The sequence below is a fragment of the Scyliorhinus torazame genome, chromosome 11, assembly GCF_047496885.1.
Source record: "Scyliorhinus torazame isolate Kashiwa2021f chromosome 11, sScyTor2.1, whole genome shotgun sequence".
In the NCBI taxonomy this organism is placed as follows: domain Eukaryota; kingdom Metazoa; phylum Chordata; class Chondrichthyes; order Carcharhiniformes; family Scyliorhinidae; genus Scyliorhinus; species Scyliorhinus torazame.
In genome coordinates, this window is record NC_092717.1 from 110,852,822 (window position 1) to 110,874,002 (window position 21,181).

Here is a 21,181-nt window from a genome sequence, read left to right on the forward strand (position 1 = left end):
ATAACTCACTGTATCTATCTCCCTAACTTAGTGTATCTATCTCGCCAACTCACTGTATCTATCTCCCTAACTTACTGTGTCTATCCCCCTAACTCACTGTATCATTCTCCCTAACTCACTGTATCTATCTCCCTAACCCACTGTATCTATCTCCCTAACTCACTGTATCTCCCTCACACACTGTCCCTCACTGTATCTCCCTCACTCACTGTACCTCACTGTATTTCACAAACGCACTGTATCTCCCTCACTCACTGTATCTATCTCCCTAACTCACTGTATCTATCACCCTAACTCACTATGTCTATCTCCCTAATTCACTGCATTTCTCTCCCTAACACACTGTATCTCCATAACTCACTGTATCTATCTCCCTCACTCACTGTATCTATCTCCCTAACTCACTGTATCTCCCTAACTCACTGTATCTATCTCCCTAACTCACAGTATCTATCGCCCTAACTCACTGTATCTATGTCCCTGACTCACTGTATCTATCTCCGTAACACACTGCATTTCTCTCCCTAACTCATTGTATCTGTCTCCCTAGGTCACTGCATCTATCTCCCTAACTCACTGTATCTATCTCCCTAACTCACTGTATCGATGTCCCTGACTCACTGTATCTATCTCCGTAACACACTGCATTTCTCTCCCTAACTCACTGTATCTGTCTCCCTAGCTCACTGCATCTATCTCCCTAACTCACTGTATCTATCTACCTAACTCACTGTATCTATCTCCCTAACTCACTGTATCTATGTCCCTGACTCACTGTATCTATCTCTGTAACACACTGCATTTCTCTCCCTAACTCACTGTATCTGTCTCCCTAACTCACTGCATCTATCTCCCTAACTCACTGTATCTATCTCCCTAACTCACTGTATCTATCTCCCTGACTCACTGTATCTATCTCCCTCACTCACTGTATCTATCTCCCTAACTACCTGTATCTATTCCACGAACTCACTGTATCTATCTCCCTAACTCACTGTAGCTATTTCCCTAACTCACTGTATCTATCTCCCTAACTCACTGTATCTATCTCCCTAACTCACTGCAATCTATCTCCCTCACTCACTGTATCTATCTCCCTCACTCACTGTATCTATCTCCCTCACTCACTAACTATCTCCATAACTCACTGTATCATTCTCCCTATCTCACTGTATCATTCTCCCTAACTTAGTGTATCTATCTCGCCAACTCACTGTATCTCTCTCCCTAACTCACCGTATCTATCTCCCTAACTCACTGTATCTATCTCCCTAACTCACTGTATCTATCTCGCCATCTCACTGTATCTATCTCCCTAACTCACTGTGTCTATCCCCTAAACTCACTGTATCATTCTCCCTAACTCACTGTATCTATCTCCCTAACCCACTGTATCTATCTCCCTAACTCACTGTATCTCCCTCACACACTGTCCCTCACTGTATCTCCCTAACTCACTGTACCTCACTGTATTTCACAAACGCACTGTATCTCCCTCAATCACTGTATCTATCTCCCTAACTCACTGTATCTATCACCCTAACTCACTATATCTATCTCCCTAATTCACTGCATTTCTCTCCCTAACTCACTGTATCTCCATAACTCACTGTATCTATCTCCCTCACTCACTGTCTCTATCTCCCTAACTCACTGTATCTCCCTAACTCACTGTATCTATCTCCCTAACTCACTGTATCTATCGCCCTAACTCACTGTATCTATCTCCGAACTCACTGCATTTCTCTCCCTAACTCACTGTCTCCATCTACCTAACTCATTGTATCTATTCCCCTAACTCACTGTATCTATGTCCCTGACTCACTGTATCTATCTCCGTAACACACTGCATTTCTCTCCCTAACTCATTGTATCTGTCTCCCTATGTCACTGCATCTATCTCCCTAACTCACTGGATCTATCTCCCTAACTCACTGTATCTATGTCCCTGACTCACTGTATCTATCTCCGTAACACACTGCATTTCTCTCCCTAACACACTGCATTTCTCTCCCTAACTCACTGTATCTGTCTCCCTAACTCACTGTATCTGTCTCCCTAACTCACTGCATCTATCTCCCTCACTGACTGTATATGTCTCCCTAACTCACTGTATCTATCTCCCTAACTCACTGTATCTGTCTCCCTAACTCACTGCATCTATCTCCCTAACTCACTGTATCTATCTCCCTAACTCACTGTATGTATCTCCCGAACTCACTGTATCTATCTCCCTAACACACTGCATTTCTCTCCCTAACTCACTGTATCTGTCTCCCTAACTCACTGTATCATTCTCCCTAACTCACTGTATCTATCTCGCTAACTCACTGTATCTATTCCACTAACTCACTGTATTTATCTCCCTAACTCACTGTATCTATCTCCCGAACTCACTGTATCATTCTCCCTAACTCACTGTATCTATCCCCCTAACTCACTGTATCTATTCCCCTAACTCACTGTATCTATCTCCCTAACTCACTGTATCTATCTCGCTAACTCCATGTATCTATTCCACGAACTCACTGTATCTATCTCCCTAACTCACTGTAGCTATCTCCCTAACTCACTGTATCTATTCCCCTAACTCACTGTATCTATCTCCCTAACTCACTGTATCTATGTCCCTGACTCACTGTATCTATCTCCGTAACACACTGCATTTCTCTCCCTAACTCACTGCATCTGTCTCCCTAGCTCACTGCATCTATCTCCCTAACTCACTGTATCTATCTACCTAACTCACTGTATCTATCTCCCTAACTCACCGTATCTATGTCCCTGACTCACTGTATCTATGTCCCTGACTCACTGTATCTATCTCCGTAACACACTGCATTTCGCTCCCTAACTCACTGCATCTGTCTCCCTAGCTCACTGCATCTATCTACCTAACTCACTGTATCTATCTCCCTAACTCACTGTATCTGTCCAATTCACTGTATCTATCTCCCTAACTAACTGCATCTATTCCCCCAACTCACTGTGTCTATCCCCCTACCTCAATGTATCTCTCTCCCTTACTCACTCTATCTACCCTCCTAACTCACTGTATCTCCCCAACTCACTGTATCTATCCCCCATCTCAATGTATCTATCTCCGATCTCAATGTATCTATCTCTCTAACTCACTGTATCTATCTCCCTAACTCACTGTATCTATCTCCCTTCGTCACTGTATCTATCACCCAATCTCAATGTATCTGTCTCCCTTACTCACTGTATCTATCCTCCTAACTCACTGTATCTCCCCAACTCACTGTATCTATCCCCCATCTCAATGTATCTATCTCTCTAACTCACTGTATTTATCCCCCTATCTCACTGTATCTATCTCCCTAACTCACTGTATCTTTCTCACCAAATCACTGTATCTCCCCAACTCAATGTATCTATCTCACCAACTCAATGTCTCTCCCCAACTCTCTGTACCTCACTGTATCTCCCTCACTCAGTGTATCTCCCTCACTCAGTGTATCTCCCTAACTCACTGTATCTCCCGAACTCACTGTATCATCCTAATCACTGTTTCTCCCTAATCACTGTATCTCCCTAACTCACTGCATCTCCCTAACTCACTGCATCTCCCTAACTCACTGTTTCTGCCTCACTCACTGTTTCTGCCTCACTCACTGTTTCTGCTTCACTCACTGTGCTCAATTGTGAAGAAAAAAGAAGCAACGTTATGCAGATTTAAATTCAATGTGTCTTTAAAGATCAACTTCACATAATATTGAACTCTGACATACCTTCATTAAATCCATCTTGTATGTCACTATCACCTCCTCCCGAGGCTGGGGGCTTTAAATTGATTTTGTGTAGCTCATCCTGGCCACTTTCAGTATTATTATATACCCACTGAATGGAGTCTTGCTGCATAACCAAAATTGAAATATAATGCAACTCATTTTAGCAATTTCATTCCACACCACATAATTAATTTACTATTACAAGATGAGAAAATTAGAAGAACGAGGATGTGGGTGGAGCTGCCAAGTCAGAGTGAAAATGAAGAAATCTGCATATTTTCTCTTTTGTAACTTGCAGCTGGATTGGATTGGATTGGATTTGTTTATTGTCACGTGTACCGAGGTACAGTGAAAAGTATTTTTCTGCAGCAGCTCAACAGATTATTAAGTACATGAGAAGAAAAGGGAATAAAAGAAAATACATAATAGGGCAACATAACATATACAATGTAACTACATAAGCACTGGCATCGGATGAAGCATACAGGGTGTAGTGTTAATGAGGTCAGTTCATAAGAGGGACATTTAGGAGTCTGGTGACAGCTGTATTCTAGTATGGAAAATGTTTGGGACAAAGAAATATATATATTATATTTTAATATATGAGAAATATCATACTTTATAGTTTGTACATTTACAGTAATATTAAAACTCAAGTTAAAATGCTTATAAACAGTATGTCCGATAGAGGTGTGATCATTTTACCTGTTTGCAGATCGAGAGCTAATGTAATGTTGTAACAGTTTGAGCTAAACTGGTGAAACAAATCAAGCCCCATCTTGTAACGTGAAACAAAAGGATGCTGTGTACTTTGAGTGAAGCTGGTGTATCTAATGGGAGGGTTCAGGTCTGTCTGAACAAAGTAGTTGCTTCATGGCGCTAAGCTTGAGCTTGGCCCTAAAACAAAGATTTCTCTCTCCAAGGACTGTGCACTAAGATAAGCAAGTAAAATCTGGGGCGAAATTCTCCCCCCCCCCCCCCCCCCCGCCAGGTCGGAGAATTGCCGGGGGTTGATGTGAATCCCGTCCCCGCCGGTTGCCGAATTCTCCGGCACCGGAGATTCGGCAGGGGCGGGAATCGCGCCACGCCTGTTGGCGGGCCCCCCCTGCGATTCTCCGGCCCGGATAGGCCAAAGTCCCGCTGCTAGAATGCCTGTCCCGCTGACGTGGATTAAACCACTTACCTTACTGGCGGGACAAGGCGACGCGGGTGGGCTCCTGGGTCCTGGGGGGGGGGGGGGGCGGGGCGATCTGGCCCCGGGGGGTGCCCCCACGGTGACCTGGCCCACGATCGGGGCCCACCGATCCGCGGGCGGGCCTGTGCCGTGGGGGCACTCTTTTCCTTCCGCCTTCGCCACGGTCTCCACCATGGCGGAGGCGGAAGAGACTCCCTCCACAGCGCATGCGCGGGGATGCCGTGAGCGGCCGCTAACACTCCCGCGCATGCACCGCCCGGCAATGCCATTTCCACGCCAGCTGGCGGGGCGGGAATCAGTCCAGCGCGGGCCTAGCCCCTCAAGGTTAGGGCTGGGCCCCCCAAGATGCGGAGGATTCCGCACCTTTGGGGCGGAGCGAAGCCCGACTGATTTGCGCCGTTTTTGGCGCCGGTCGGCGGACATCGCGCCGATACCGGAGAATTTCGCCCCTGGTTCTCAACTTTACACATAAGTAGTATTTGAAATATATGGGTTGCTTAATTGGAATGTAGAAGCAGGTTTCAGGAAACAAGTTAAGATGTTATAACTATTAACTGTAAATCTATTTCTTTGTTGCCAATGTGTTTAATTCTGTGTTCAAATTAAAGTTTATTTTAATACAAAAGCTGTCTACTGGTCAGTGTTATCACTCGAGAGGTTCCCGTACCAGCCTCCCCGAACAGGCGCCGGAATGTGGCGACTAGGGGCTTTTCACAGTAACTTCATTGAAGCCTACTCATGACAATAAGCAATTTTCATTTCATTTCATTTCAGGAACATTTCCTCACAGTTTTATCAAGTGCAAATAGTTGTGCTCTAATCCAATGTTTTAGTCAGAATTGGGGTTTTAGTTCTGTCCTATAAAATCATGTTGTAATTAAATTGTTTAAGTCAGTATCTCAGTTCAAATATAACCAAAAGTATATTCCAGCAACACTATTGTACATTGATATGATCATTTATCCATTTGAATGGAGAATAATTTTAATCATGGTTTCTGGAACTGAGGTCAAAGGGTGATAATCAGGCTGACTGCAAGCCAAAGTGCACTGTGAAGCATTGCGGGACGTTTTCTATATTAAAGGCATTATATGAATAAAGGTTGTTGTCATTGCTGTTTCGTACAATTAAAACAAGGAGGTTCAGAGTTGCTCATGTTGAGCAAGGAGTCTATGATGTTAATTTCATACATTAGTTTAACAGTTAGGCACAACTTGTGTATAATATTAGATGTGATATTGAAAGCACTTATCCCATATACATGCCCAGAAGAAAAGGAAAATGCAATGCTTAAGAACTTGTGGTTTGGCATCAAGAAACTAGTAAGTCTGATATCAATGTGGATCAGCAGAAAAACTCTCCGGTGATTGGATAATCCCTGGCAAAACAGAAGATGATTGCGGTTATTAGAGATCAATCATCCCAAGGCAGTGATTAGGCGCTCTTCAGAGCAAGACCTGAGTCCAACCATCTTCACCTCCTTCATTAATGACCTTCTCCTTGACATAAGGCTAGAACGGTTTACCAATGAGTACATCATAATTCATCAGATAATGAAGCAGTTTGTGCCCACATACATCAAGACCTGGACAACATCAAAGCTTGGACTGCTATATGGCAGTAACATCCATGTTACACAAGTGCCAGGCAATGATCATTTCCAACACAAGGTAGCTTAACTACCTGATCTTGGCATTGAATGACATTACAATTCCTGAATCGTCCACTATGAATATCCTCTGGGGGTCACCATTGGCAGGAAACGAAACTGGATGAGCTACATACATTTCATAATTGGGTATTCTGTCGTAAATGGCTCATCTTCTGATTCCCAAAGTTTCTCCACGAACTTCAAGGTCCAAGTCAAGAAGAAGATGGAAGGCTTGGATTGGTGCAACTGTAATAATAGTCAAGATATTTGGTGCTTGATCGTCGCCTCATCCACATGGCTACACAGCCATCATCGGTATACCCTGGCTGCAGTGTATATTATCCACAGGTTACACTGGAGCTACTTGCCAAGTCATCTTCAGCAGCACTTCCCAAACATGCATCGCATCAAACAAAGGGATGCATGGGAACACATTCATTTCAAGATTCTCTCCCAGTCACACACCAAGCTGCTTTAACATAAACCTCCATAGATTCACCATTGTTGGGCCAAAATATTGCAAAACCCGACCCAACATTTTTCTGGGAGCATATTCTTATTACGGACTTCAGCAATTCAAGAAGCTCAGGCCAATATGGTCTGGGCAATAAATGCTGACCTTGTCGAAGGCAGCCATGTCCAGGAATTGCTTTAAAAACAATTAGAAGCGGGCTGTTTTAGGTTAGATGGACGAATGTAAGATTAAATGATTGTGATTAAATCAGAAACGATGTCAACATTCAAGATTGGATTGGAAGACAAAGAAGAAGAGGTTTGGGGACAGGGTGGCTAACTATGTCTTAGTTCATGTGAAGAGTTAACACCCACATGATTGGGTAGGCCAAATAACTTGATTCTCAGATGTAGGGCAGAATCTTGTGACCTCGGCGCAGCAGATTTGTTAACATGTGGCATTTAATCAGGAGAAATGAAAATCGCTTATTGTCACATGTAGGCTTCAATGAAGTTACTGTGAAAAGCCCCTAGTCGCCACATTCCAGCACCTGTTCGGGGAGGCTGTTACAGGAATTGAACCGTGCTGCTGGCCTGTCTTAGTCTGCTTACAAAGCCAGCGATTTAGCTCTGTGCTAAACAGCCCCTCCAGTGGAGCCCCTGCTGTCTTACACCTCCACCCTGATTGAATCCATGGTGGGATGGCTCATGGACAGACTTTCTGCCGCACTGCCAATTAAGGCCCTTAAGTGGAAACTTAATACCCATTTAAGGGCTTCATCCTGCTGCTGCTAGTATTAATCCAGCTGTAGGTGAGGGGCTCACCATAAGTGGATTACAACAAGCAAGTCCTGCTGTGTTTACTTATGGGCTCCTGGGGGATAGGGCACGGGTCTTTGATCAAAGGCACCCACCCAGTGATTGATTGAAGGACCCAGCATCAATTTGAGTGGCATAAGATATGACAGGCCTTTCCTAAAAGAGGTGCTGCAGGGCTCACACCCACTGTCTAGCTAGGGGCCAAGATTTCCATTGCCTCCACAAGATTCTGCCTGTAATATTTGTGCATTTTGACATCCCATTCTTGGCTTTCTCTCATTCTTCAACCATATGGGCTGCACGGTGGCATAGTAGTTAGCAGTCCTGCCTCACAGCGCCAGGGACCCAGGTTTGATACTGGCCTTGGGTGACTGTCTGTGTGGAGTTTGCATTTCCCCCCCCCCCGTGTCTGCATGTGTTTCCTCCTGGTGCTCTGGTTTCCTCCCACAACCCAAAGGTTAGATGGATTGGCCATGCTAAATTGTCCCTTGGGTCCAAAGATATGTAGGCTAGGTGGGGTTACAGGGATAGGGTAGGGGAGTGGGCCTAGGTAAGGTCGGTGCAGACTCGGTGGGCCGAATGGCCTCCTTCTGCTCTGTAGGGGTTCTATGGATACGGTAATACCTTCGCGACTAACTTGGCATCCATATTCAGCAGTGCTGGTTGCTGCAATTTTCAGTGAAATTGTGTTTGTGTGCTGACAACATTCAAAACCTTTATATGTTAATAGAATAGTTGGATTCCCCAATTGGAAATCTAACTAAATCAAAATTACTAACTGTTGCAACTAATTTACCAAATACAAACCAGGCCATATTTTCTATGATTGATGCTGTTTTTTAACCACATCACTACTGTGACAGCATTTCTTTAAGCCTTGGAGAAAAATGTGTATTTATTTCAAAGTTCCATGGCAGTTGCATTTTTCTTGAGAGTGACCGGTGCTGGACTTCCGGTGACGACATGTGAGAGCAAGTAGCATGAAAGGTGGCTCCTGCCACGGTCCTTGTATTTTGATCCCTTTTGCCTGTTTTTTCGGTAGATTTTGTGTTCCAGCCCAGCAGGTTGGAGTGAATAACAGATATAACAGAGGAATGTCAATGGGGGAGGGGGGTGGGCAGTACTGTACAACAAGGGTGTGATCCAGTGAGACTGCGAGTCATGATGGACTCGACGGATCACTACTTTGACACACCAGAGCAGGCAGAGGCCTTCATGAAGGATAAAGGACCGGTGCTGGCTCCAGGAGGAATGGTGGGATTGTGTATGTGAAAGTTGCATTGGGTTGGTTGTAAATATTGCAATATATTGTGCCATGCTTTGTTCTTCTTTTTGCTTAGAGGTCGGTGGGGAATGGGGGATTCTTGAGGCAGGGTCAGGGGGGATGGTAGAGCGGGTGGTTTGATATGGTAATTAGAGGGAAAGAAGAGCCTTGTAAAAGAGGCGGGATTTGGACACGGGAGTAGAGACGGTGGGTTCGGGGGATGGTGTTGTTAGCTATTTAATGTTGTTTTTGGGCAGAATCCTGGGAAGGGGGTGGGGGAGACACCTTTCTAGTACTGAGGGGTAAGCTCATGAACGGGAGTGGTGTGAGGGCAGGGGCTGCGACTTGTTGGGCCAATTTGGCGAGGCTCAATGAGTCTAGAATTTCTTCTTGGGAGATGGGCGAGACGGGGTGGCAAGCGGTTCGGTGGGGGAGGGGGGGCTGGTGGCCATCTTAGGTGGGCCTGAGGCTTTGGAACTGGTGAGGGTTTTCTCGCATTTAAAGCGTTTGTGAGCCGATGGGTGTTTTCACCATTTGCAGGTACAGGGCCAGACTAGCTTGGTTGGGCCAGGTGCTCCACTCGCTGTTTGATAGTAAGGCCCGGGGGTGGCAATTTTAATCGATAAAGAGAGTTTAGTTCAGGGTGAAGAGGGTCATAGCTGGTCAGCGGGGACAGTTTGTGATGGTTTAAGGTGTATTAGAGGGAAAATTGGTGGTCCTAGTGAGTGCGTACACCCCAAATTGGGACGATGTCTCGTTCATAAGGTGGTTGTTGGTTACAGTACCCGATCTGGACACCCACCAATTAATTTTGAGGGTGATTTGAATTGCGTGTTGGACCGAAGGTGGACCACTCCAAGTTGAAGTTGTTGTCCCAGTTTTGGGGGTGATTTGAATTGCGTATTGGACCGAAGGTGGACCACTCCAAGTCGAAGTTGTCGTCCCGGATGGGATGGCAAAGGTATTGTCCGTGTCTTTGGAGGCGATGGGAGGGGCAGATCCGTGGCAGATTTGCATTCCTGGGGAGAAGTAGCTGTTGTTTCTTTCCTCGGCACACAACGTGTATTCGAGGAGCGATCATTTTATTATGAATCAGACTCTTCTCGCTGGGTGAAGAAGGCTGAGTACTCAGCAGTGGTTATTTCCGACCATCCCTGCAAGGGTGAACCTGGCATTGGAGGTAGCCGGGAGGGTCGTGAGGGGTGGCGGTTAGATGTAGGGCTGCTGGCGGACCTGAGGTTTTGCATAAGGGTTTTGAGGGCCATATGTCATGTAGAGCATAACGATAACGGGATGGTCTCCCTCTTGACTTTGTGGGAGGCTCTGAAGGCAGTGATGAGAAGAGAGATTATAGCGTTTAAGGCTTATGTGGACGGGGAGGTGAGGGAGGAACGACAGAAATTAGTGGGTGAAATCCTGGGGGCAGATCGTAGATATGTGAGGGATCTGACCCAGGACCTTTGGCATGCAGGAAAAACCTGCAAATGCAATTTGATTGCTGTCCACGGACAGGGCGACGCGGCAACTGTGGCAGTGTACGAGTATGGCGAGAAGGTCAGTCGTCTCTTGGTTCACCAGCTAAGGCTGCAGGAGGTGGTCAGGGAGATTGTTCAGGTTAGGGATTTGGAGGGCATGCTGTCTCTGTCCCGGATAAGGTTTAGTGCCTTTTCCACAAGGTCGTATATGTTGGAACGGCTGGAGGATGGACGGGGAATGGCAAAGTTCTTGGGGGGGGGGGGGGGGAAATGGTGTTGAGGCACATGCAGGCAGGGAAGGCATTGGCTAGATGAGGTCCCGGTGGAATTTTAAATTTTAATACAAGTTTGCGGACCAGTTGGGTCTGTTGTTGCTGGGCATGTTTAGTGACTCTTTGGCACAGGGCTCCCTCCTGGAGATGCTGGGGCAGGCATCAATCTCTCTGCTCCTGAAAAAGGTTAAGGACCCCACAGAATGTGGGTCATATCGCCCAATCTACCTGCTAAATGTGGATGCCAAGTTATCTATGAAGGTATTAGCATTAAGGCTGGAGCCTTGCCTTCCGGAGGTGGTGGGGGAAGACCAGTCAGGATTTGTGATGGGATGAAAATTGTCGTCCAATGTGAGGCAGTTGTTGAATGTGGAGCTTACCCCTGTGGCCAGGCCAGAACCAAAGATAATTGTGCGGAGATTGTTTGACCGGGTTGAGTGGACGCACGATAGAACAGTGTGCAGCACTGTTGCTTCACAGCTCCAGGGTCTCAGGTTCAATTCCCGGCTTGGGTCATTGTCTGTGCGGAGTCTGCACGTTCTGCCTGGGTTTCCTCCGGGTGCTCCGGTTTCCTCCCACAAGTCCCAAAAGACGTGCTGTTGGGTGAATTGGACATTCTGAATTCTCCCTCAGTGTACCCGAACAGGCACCGGAATGTGGCAATTAGGGGCTTTTCACAGTAACTTCATTGCAGTGTTAATGTAAGACTACTTGTGACAATAAAGATTATTATTATTATACCTCTTCGCCATATTGAAGAGGTTTGTGTTTGGTTCAGAGTTTGTGTCGTGGGTACGGCTATTGTATATGGCCTGTTTGCAAGTATTTTTACCAACAACATGAGCTTGGGGTCTTTCTGATTGCAGCAGGGGTTGAGCCAAGGGGTGTCCGATGTCTCCTCTGCTGTTTACGCTGGCGACAGAGCCGTTGGCCATTGCTTCGAGGGCCCCGAATGCACTGTGATTGTGGGGGTTGGGGGGTGGTGGTGGAGCAGAGGGTATCGCGGATGATTTTATGCTGTATGTGAGGGACCCAGGGCCATCTATGGGGACATTATGTGTATTTTACAGAGCTTCGGATCCTTCTCCGGTTACAAGTTGAACATGGGGAAGACTGAATATTTTGTGGTCGGCGTGTTGGGTAGAGGAGTCAGACTGGGGAGGTTGCCATTAGTTTTCAATATTTAAGGGTCCAAGTGGCTGTGGATTGGGCATGGCTCCGGAGGTTCAACCAAACAAACTTAGGTGGTAGCACAGTGGTTAGCACTACTGCCTCACAGCTCCAGGGACCAAGGTTCAATTCCAGCCTTGGGTGACTGTCTGTGTGGAATTTGCACTTTCTCCCAGTGTCTGTGGGTTTCCTCCCGGTGCTACGGTTTTCTCCCACAGTCCAAATATGTGTAGATTAGGTGGATTGGCTTTGGTAAATTGCCCCTTAGGGTGAGATTGCAGGAATAGGATGGTGGATTGGGCCTAGGTAGGGTGGTCTTTCAAAGGATCAGTGCAGATTCGATGGGCCGAATCACCTCCTTCTGCACTGTAGAGATTCTTTGGACCTACAGAGGTCAGACTGCTTCCCACTATCTTTGGCGGGCCGGGTCCAATCGGTTGAGATGAACATCTTGCCGAGATTTCTGCATTTATTTCAGTGTCTACCGGTGTTCCTGCCCTAGTCTTTTTCCTGAAGGGTCCCGAGAATTCGGAGGGGGGTTCTTCAGAGAGACACAGACAAGTTGAACAAGCTGCCAAAGGTGTTATATTATTACTGGGTAGCCAATGCGGAGAAAGTGTTGGGGTGGTGCGGGGACCCAGGGGCTCTCTGGGTTCAGTTGGAGCCTGGGGCTTGGAGAGGGACAAGTTTGGGGGCATTGGTAACAGCGCCACTTCGTTGGTGCCTACAAGGTACTCTGCGAACCCTGTGGTGGTGTCCACAATAAGGATATGGAGGAAACATCAGCAACACTTTTTAAGTTGAGGGTTGCCTTTAGACTGGCTCCTATTTGTGTTAACCACCTGTTTCGGCCAACAACGTTGGACGCCACATTTGGGGCATGGAAAGAGAAAGGGCTGGAGAGAGCGAGTGATTTATTCCAGGAAGGCAGGTGTGCCAGCCTGCAGGAATTGAAAGAGACATTTGGGTTGGCATGCTCGGACGTGTTTAGATACCTCCAGATACGGAGCTTTGTGAAGAGGATGCTCTTGGATTTCCGGTGGTGCCGCCATCATCCTTACTGGAGAGGATTTTCTCCTGTGCAGGGTTGGAGGAGGGCAGTGCATACGGCAGGTACAGATGGATCCTAGGGGAAGAGTTGGGTTCAGTGGAAGGGATAAAAGGCTAAGTGGGTGGAGGAATTAGGACCAACACTGGAGGAGGAGGTATGGAGTGAGGCGTTGCAGAGGGTGAATGCCATGCCATTGTGTGCGAGACTGAGCCTGATGCAGCTCAAAGTAGTATTTTGTGTGCACCTCACTAAGGCTAGGATGAGTCACTTTTTTGAGGGGGTGGAAGATAGTATCACCTATCTCACCTGTAATGAGAGGGCTGCTCATTACACACACATGTTCTAGTTCTGTTCCAAATTACGGGGGGTTTGGTGGTTGCTTTTTAACACCATGTCGGCTGAGATACCCTCAATTACAACTCGAGAGAGATGATTGGTAATACAAAGGCTTCAATTAGCAGAGAACCAGACAGCTACCGAGAAGTGTGCTCACTGCACACTGAACATTACCTTATATATGGCTCCTGGGGGGGGGGGGGGGGGGGGCGGGAGCCGGAGGCGGAGGCCCCAGGGTTCGAAATCCGGTCTTAAAGGGATCATGACATTAAAGGTACAGTTATCATTCATCACATTGGCGATATTAAGTATTGAGCTGGAGCCCTGTCCTTTAGTGGCTATTTCTGGAGTCTCGGATATGTTGGAGCTGGGACAGCTACGGGGCGGGTGCCCTTGCCTTCGCCTTGGTGGCGCACAGGCGGGTCTTACTGGGTTGGAGGCTAGCAACTCCGCTGACTGCTTTGGCGTAGTTAGAGGATTTGATGGAATTTTTGCACCTCGAGAAGGTCAAATACACAGTGAGCCGTTTATATCGTATTTCAGAGAGTTGGTCACTGTTAGCTGTTAAAGGAGGGTGGTGGGAGGATAGAAAAGATTGGGGGGGTGGATCTTGATCCTTGGGTGGAAGGGTTGTTTTGGGGGCTTCTGGTTGAATGCGTCTGGTTAAGGGTTATTGTTTGTATTTTTTGTAATTTTGTATAAAATGTTAAAACTTTAATGAAAACATTTTCAAAAAAAGTGACCAATGCTCAAATAAAAGAGACCTTCCTATTTGCAGTCAGAATTTCATCCAATGCCTGTGATTTTATTAAGTTTTCATTGTGTTTGAATGGGAGCGAATTCTACCAGATTATTACATGCTCCTAAATGCGTAGAAGTAGCTACCAGCATATTTATTAGTGTCCTTCATTTACCTCTTTGCTACAATGTTTTATTTTTCGTTATCGCTTATTAGATTTAGGTGCTTTATTTTGTGACAGTCTCTGCAGTGAAATTCCACTTCAGTCAATGAGAATTTCTAACATATGTCTGACGTTTATTCAATAAAGCTGAGGCATTGAACTTGTGGCCCCTGATCTTGGCAATGCGACCCCAGAAATAGAGGCTACTCACATGGTTTATCCTACTTGAATTTTTGGGGCTGTTTTTTTTAAGCACAGCTTTCTCATTGGTGGAAAGAGCCCGATGAGAACAACAAAGTTTAATATAGCGGCAACTTCAGAAATTTACTCATCGACATGTGGATTTAAACTTTGCATGGGCTCCCAGACCTTCATCATCCATTGCTTGTGTGGCCCACACAGACATAAAACTTGAAACAATTCTCATCTTTCCCAAAATGTAAAGCGAACTACAAAGGTACGTATTAAATGTAGCCGAACCAGTATTCTCAGCTGACGATTAATGTTTTTTTAATGTATAAATATGTTTGCTAGAAACCAAAAGAAGAAACAATGACTTACCTGTGAAGGGCGTTTGTATTTCCGACATGCTGTGACATGTGCGATCACACTTGCATGACTCTCTTTGCTCACGTTGATCCCATTAACTTTGATGATGCATTGACCAGGATGCAATCCAGCTACAGCTGCCACAGTTCCTATGCAACATACAAATGGCACTTTAAGACCTGTAGTTCACAGGTGACCTCGGTGTCTTTCTCTTAGACAAATTAAATATAAAGAAATGGATTATCTGGCCCACAATCTGTGGTTGTAATGATGAAACTGCAAGCATCTTCCCCTATTACTGTGTAAAACTGATCGCAAATTCAGCCATCTACACTTGCTTAGTTAAACTCTAGTTATTGCAACCATAATATCCTCATGCACCACATGGTGCGTTGTTGCAGTCTTTGCAGATGCAATCAACACACAATGATTTTGTCATGTGAGAGTACCTTTAAGAAATGGGTGTTTATCAAATAGCTGTAGTGGATGTACCTTTAAGAAATGGGTGTTTATCAAATAACTGCAGTGATGTCAGAGTGTGGGTGGAGCTGGGCTGTCTGTCTCTTTTACTTTCATTTTTGAGCTGGCAGCTACAGTGTGTGTTTAGTTTTGTTTTCAGAGTTGGAGCTGCATCCAGCTAAACAAGGTGTAATTTTGATCTTGCTGCTTGAAAAGAATGTCTTCAGATCACTTAAAAAGTGATAACTGCTCTCAGTAGAGAATTTAAACCTGATGTCTTTGTTAAAGAGGGTATTTGTCTTATGGATGTTGCTCGGAAAGATTAAGGTTTACTTATAGAGTACTGTATTCTTTGGGGGCAGTATTTGAGTTGATAGTTGCTAAGATGTTTAATGTGTGTTTATAAAATGTTAACTGGATTCATATAATAAACAGTGTGGTTTTTTTAAAGTACTTTAGATCTCTATTGTATCACACCTGTAGAGTTAGCCCTTGTGCTCCCTATAACCAAAATCTATTAAAGGTTGTGGGTTAGGTGAACTCCATGATACACTTTGGGGTTCTCTAAACCCTGGCCCGTAATAAATTGGTGTAAACTTCAATTATTATTATTATTTTTTAAAATAAATGTTTTATTAAAGTTTTGTAAACTTCAATTATTTATGCACCACCCCTGATTCAAAGCCATTGAAAATGTTCAGACTTGTTGAAAGATGTGTAACTGAGTATTTAACAGCTTACTCTTCCATAATTACTGCTGAACAATCTCTCTGGCCCTGAAAACTAATTTGAGAAGTCAAGAGTCTGCCATTCTATCCTTTGATGGAAATTTCCATAGAAATTCAAAATAATTAAAATTTTTATATAATTTTCTTAAAAGTTCTTGGCAATTCAGTTTCTGCCTTAATTCCATGTGTATGCCCAATCTTTATTTCACTCAAAATGATTAAAATTTAAAGGTCATCCATGCTCTTTATTTCCTGGTTTGCTGGTTATAAGAATTCTTCAATCTGTTTGGCAGATCAGCCTGTTTGATGACTTCAATACTTTTGACTATCAGAGTTCCTCTATAGATGAAGCCAGAATAAAAACAACTGTTGTGAAAGCAATGCTGAAGAGTTCACTAAATTTTTGAGGACTTGTTTCAAGGGGTCAACGGCAAATCCCTTCGTTGTTCACTGAAATATCCAAGCCATTCTGTATTATTTTCTCTCTTCCATATATCAGCAGTGAATATTAATTGAATATTAATGTAATATTCCACAATAATTTAATCAACATTATTTCTACTATTCATGTCACCAAATGCGTGATTGTTACAACTGGCAATTGGCCACGAGTGATCAACTGAAAACCAAAGCAGGATTTATTTTGATGTCAGCACAATTGTCTTTGTATCACTGTTCTTTGGTTACACCAATTTCATTTTCTCAATCTAATAAAATATTTTGCATTTGATTATAACCATTGAGGTTGGAAAGCGCTTGCAGAGAATGTAACAAGCATTATGCTTCAAATTAAGCTCCTAGCCACAAAACTTGAATTTGGCAGACAGTATTTGTAATTCTGAGGAAATGTAAGCAATGTAAATTAAATTGTTAGCATTTGAAATTGTTAACATAGTGGGGATAGAGGACATGACGTTACAATAAAAAGGCTGCAAATCACTTCGATGGCAGGAACATAAAACTATAAGAAACAGGAAACTGGGAAAAAATAATTCAGCCTTACGGATGGTATTGTCACTGGACTAGCAATTCAGAGACCCAGGGTAATGCTCTGGGAAACAGGTTTTGAATCCCACCAAGGGAGTTAATGAAAAAAATCTGGAATTAAAAGTCTACTGATGACCATGACCATTAAACTATTGCCAATTGTCAAAAAAAAGGTTCACAAATGCTCTGCTGTCCTTACCTGGTCTAACGTGCATGTGACCCCAGATCCACCGCAATGTGGTTGACTCTCAAGTGCCCTCCAAACTGGCCTAGAAAGTTACTCAGTTGTATCAGGCTGCTAGAAAGCCAATGAAGAATGAAACAGACCACCGGGCATCAATTTAGGCACCATAAACAATAGCGGCCAGCTCAGTCCTGTGGACCCTGGACAGTCCTCCTTACGAACATCTGGGGGCCAAAATTTGGAGAACTGCCCCACAGACTACTAAAGCAAGCAGCTGGTATACTCATACCGTGCAGATAATGTCCCAGACATCATCAATCATAGGTATGTCTTATTCCACCGGCACAACAGACCCAGCAGAGGTGACAGTGCAGTGGTACACAATGAGGAGGGAGTTGCCCTGAGAGTCCTCAACATTGACCCCGGACCTCATGAAGTCTCATGGCATCAGGTCAAACATGAGCAAGGAAACCTCCTGTTGATTACCATATGCCACCTCCACCCCCCCGCCCCCTCAGCAGATGAATTGATACTCATGTCAAACACCACTTGGAGGAAGCACTGACGGTGGCAAGGGCACAGAATATATTCTGGATGGAAGACTTCAATGACTATCACCAAGACTATCTCAGTAGTGTCATGATATGCAAACATGCAGCTAATGAACACATAGAATAGGGCACGACCAATGAGCAGTCAGGACACTCGGGTGGTGACTCACTATAAAAGGGATGAGGCACTCACACCCCTTATCTTTCCGCAGACCAACATCTACAGAGTGAGACAGGGTGTATCCTCAGCATCACACCCCAGCACGTGGCTTAGAGCAAGGCTGGTTCAGTTAGACTGAGTTACTACATTTAGATTAGCAGAGAGTCAAACTCATTGAGAACTGTGCTAATTGTTCAATAAAACACATTGAACTCACTTCAAAGTCTGGAGCATCTTTTACTCAAAACTGCATCAAGTGACAGCTTGTGTTATTCCAAATTACATAACACAACAAGTAGCACCACTACTGACTGAGCTGGCCGAATTCTAAAAGACACAGCTTCTAGACTAGATATGCAGGTGGTGCGGGAACCTACAAGAGGGGAAAATATACTTAACCTCACCCTCAACAATCTGCCTGCCACCGATGCATCTGTCCTTGACAGTTTTTGTAGAAATAACCACCGCACAGCCCTTGTGGAGACAAAGTCACATCTTCAAATGGAGGACAGACTCGCTTGTGATGCGTGGGACTACCACCATGTGAAATGAGATATATTTCACTTAGATAGCAGGAACACAAGACTACAAGAAACAGGAAATTAGGGGGAAAAAATCATTCAACATTCAGGGTAGTATTGCCACTGGATTAGTAATACAGAGACTCAGAGTAATGCATTGAGGACCAGGTTTTGAATCCCACAATGGGAGATAATTTTACTAATCTGGAATTAACAATCTTTTGATGACCATGGCCATGAAACTATTGTCAATTGTCGTAAAAAGATTCACAAACACACTTTAGAAAAGGAAACCTGTTGTCCTTACCTGGTCTAACGTACATGTGACTCCAGATGCACCACAATGTGATTGACTCTGAAACACCCTCTGAAATGGCCTAGCAAGGCTGGACATCCATGAGGCTCTGTGGGCCATTGGCAGCAGAAGAACGGTACTCAATCTCATGGTTTGGCTATCCCCCACTCTTTCATTACCACCAAGCCAGGGAATCAACCCTAGTTCAATGATGTATGCAGGAGGGCACTTTTTAAAAGCTTGTTTAGGGATGTGGGCATTGCTGGCTGCAATAGCATTTATTGCCCACCCCTAATTGGATTTTCACAGTAACTTCATTGCAGTGGTAATGTAAGCCTACTTGTGACACTAATAAAGATTTATTTTATTTATTATTGACGGAACTAAGTGGCTTGCTCGGCCATTTCAAAGGGCATTGAAGAGTCAACCACATTTCTATGTTGTGGATCTGAAGTCACATTTAGGCCAGACCTGGTAAGGACGGTAGATTTCCATCCCCATAAGACATTAGTGAAGCAGATGTTCTTTTACAACAATTGCCATTTGTTTCATGATCAGTATACTTTTAACTTTAGGGGCTGTTTAGCACAGGGCTAAATCGCTGGCTTTGAAAGCAGACCAAGGCAGGCCAGCAGCACGGTTTGATTCCCGTAACAGCCTCCCCGAATAGGAGCCGGAATGTGGCGACTAGGGACTTTTCACAGTAACTTCATTTGAAGCCTACTTGTGACAATAAGCGATTTTCATTTCATTTTAGGGGCTGTTTAGCACAGGGCTAACTCGCTGGCTTTGAAAGCAGACCAAGGCAGGCCAGCAGCACGGTTCAATTCCCGTAACAGCCTCCCAAACAGGTGCCGGAATGTGGCGACTAGGGGCTTTTCACAGTAACTTTATTTGAAGCCTACTTGTGCCAATAAGCGATTTTCATTTTCATTTCAACTTCAAATTTTAATGGAGTTCAAATTTCAACACCTGCCATGGTGAGATTTGAATTCAGGTCCCCAGAGCATTCCCCTGTATCTCTGGATTACTGATCCATTGATAATACCACTACGCCACTGCATGCCAGGAACAACACCAGTCTTACCTAAAAATGAAGTGTCAACCTGGTGAAGCAACAACTCGAGACCACTTGCATGTCAAACAGAATAAACAGTAAGTAATAGACAGAGGGAAGCGATTCAACAACCAATGGGTCAGATCTAAGCTCTGCAGTCCTGTCACATCCAGTCATGAATGGTAGCGGTCAGTTAAACAACTCATTGGAGTAGGAGCCTCCTAAAATATCCCCATCCCCAATGATGAGGGGAACTGAGGACATCAGCGCAAAAGATAAGGCTGAAGCATTTGCAACAATCTTCAGCCAGAAGTGTTGAGTGGATGATCCATCTCAGCCTCTTCCAGAAGTCATCCTCCAGAAGCATCACAGATGTCTGTCTTCAGTCAATTCGATGCACAGATGAAGGATCCGGATACTGCAATGGCTATGGGCTCTGGCAATATTCTGGGAATATTGAGACTTGAGCACAGGAACTTGCTGCACCCTTAGCCAGACTGTTCCAGTACAGCTACAACATTGGCATCTACCCGGCAATGTAGAAAATTGCCCCGGTATGTTCTATACATAAAAAGGACAAATCCGAGCTGGCAAATTACCACCCCATAAGCCGACTCTTGATCAGTAAAGGCATGGAAGAGGTCATCAACAGTGCTGCTTCACAATAGCCTGCTCATTGACGCTCAGTTTGGATTCCGCCAAGGTCACTCAGCCCCTGACCTCTTTACAGCCTTGGTTCAAACATGGACAAAAGAGCAGAATGGCAGAGGTGATTGCCCTTCATATCAATGCAGCATTTGATCAAGTGTGACATCAAAAACACCTAGCAAAACGAGTCAGTGGGAATCATGGGGAAAACTCTGGTATTATCTTTAAAAGAATCCAATATCAGGATGTGACCACAGGGAAAATTACAACCTATTGCTCAGGATTTATTTATTTTGAGCCCTTTTAGCTGTACACATATATCAAAGTAATTAATTCTGCCTAGGTAGGGCGTATTTGTCACTCCTGTTGTTGTGTTTATTTGAAAGAAATAATCATTTCGAATATTAACTGCCTTGAACCAGCAGAAAGCTGGTGGGATGAGTTGGCTGCCTGCAGTGGGACACTGGGTTTCATTAACATTCCATCAGCCAGCCAGCCACCCACTCAGAATGGATGTGCAGAAACAACTTGTTAACTTTAGGGCCATGCATATCAATCAGCCCAGAGGACACCAGTCGGGCATTAAGTAAATTGTACGTTTTGCATCAGTCATTGGACAACAGGAAGCACATCTCTAGCAGTCTGTTTTGTGCATTGAAGTTTGTGAAGACAGAAATCCTCTTGTCGGTCTTGGGTAGCAAT

At 44.7% G+C, this 21,181-nt stretch overlaps 1 protein-coding gene across 2 annotated transcripts in view; it reads right to left on the bottom strand.

Moving 5' to 3' along the window:
* prex2 (phosphatidylinositol-3,4,5-trisphosphate-dependent Rac exchange factor 2) overlaps positions 1-21,181 on the bottom strand; it is an 825,781-nt gene that overhangs the window by 426,936 nt on the left and 377,664 nt on the right. For both annotated transcript variants that reach the window (XM_072467618.1, XM_072467617.1), the window contains exons 20-21: positions 14,902-15,038; positions 3,753-3,876 (exon numbers count right to left, since the gene is read on the bottom strand). In XM_072467618.1, the coding sequence (XP_072323719.1) occupies positions 3,753-3,876; positions 14,902-15,038 (261 nt within the window). The remainder of the gene's footprint in view (positions 1-3,752; positions 3,877-14,901; positions 15,039-21,181) is intronic.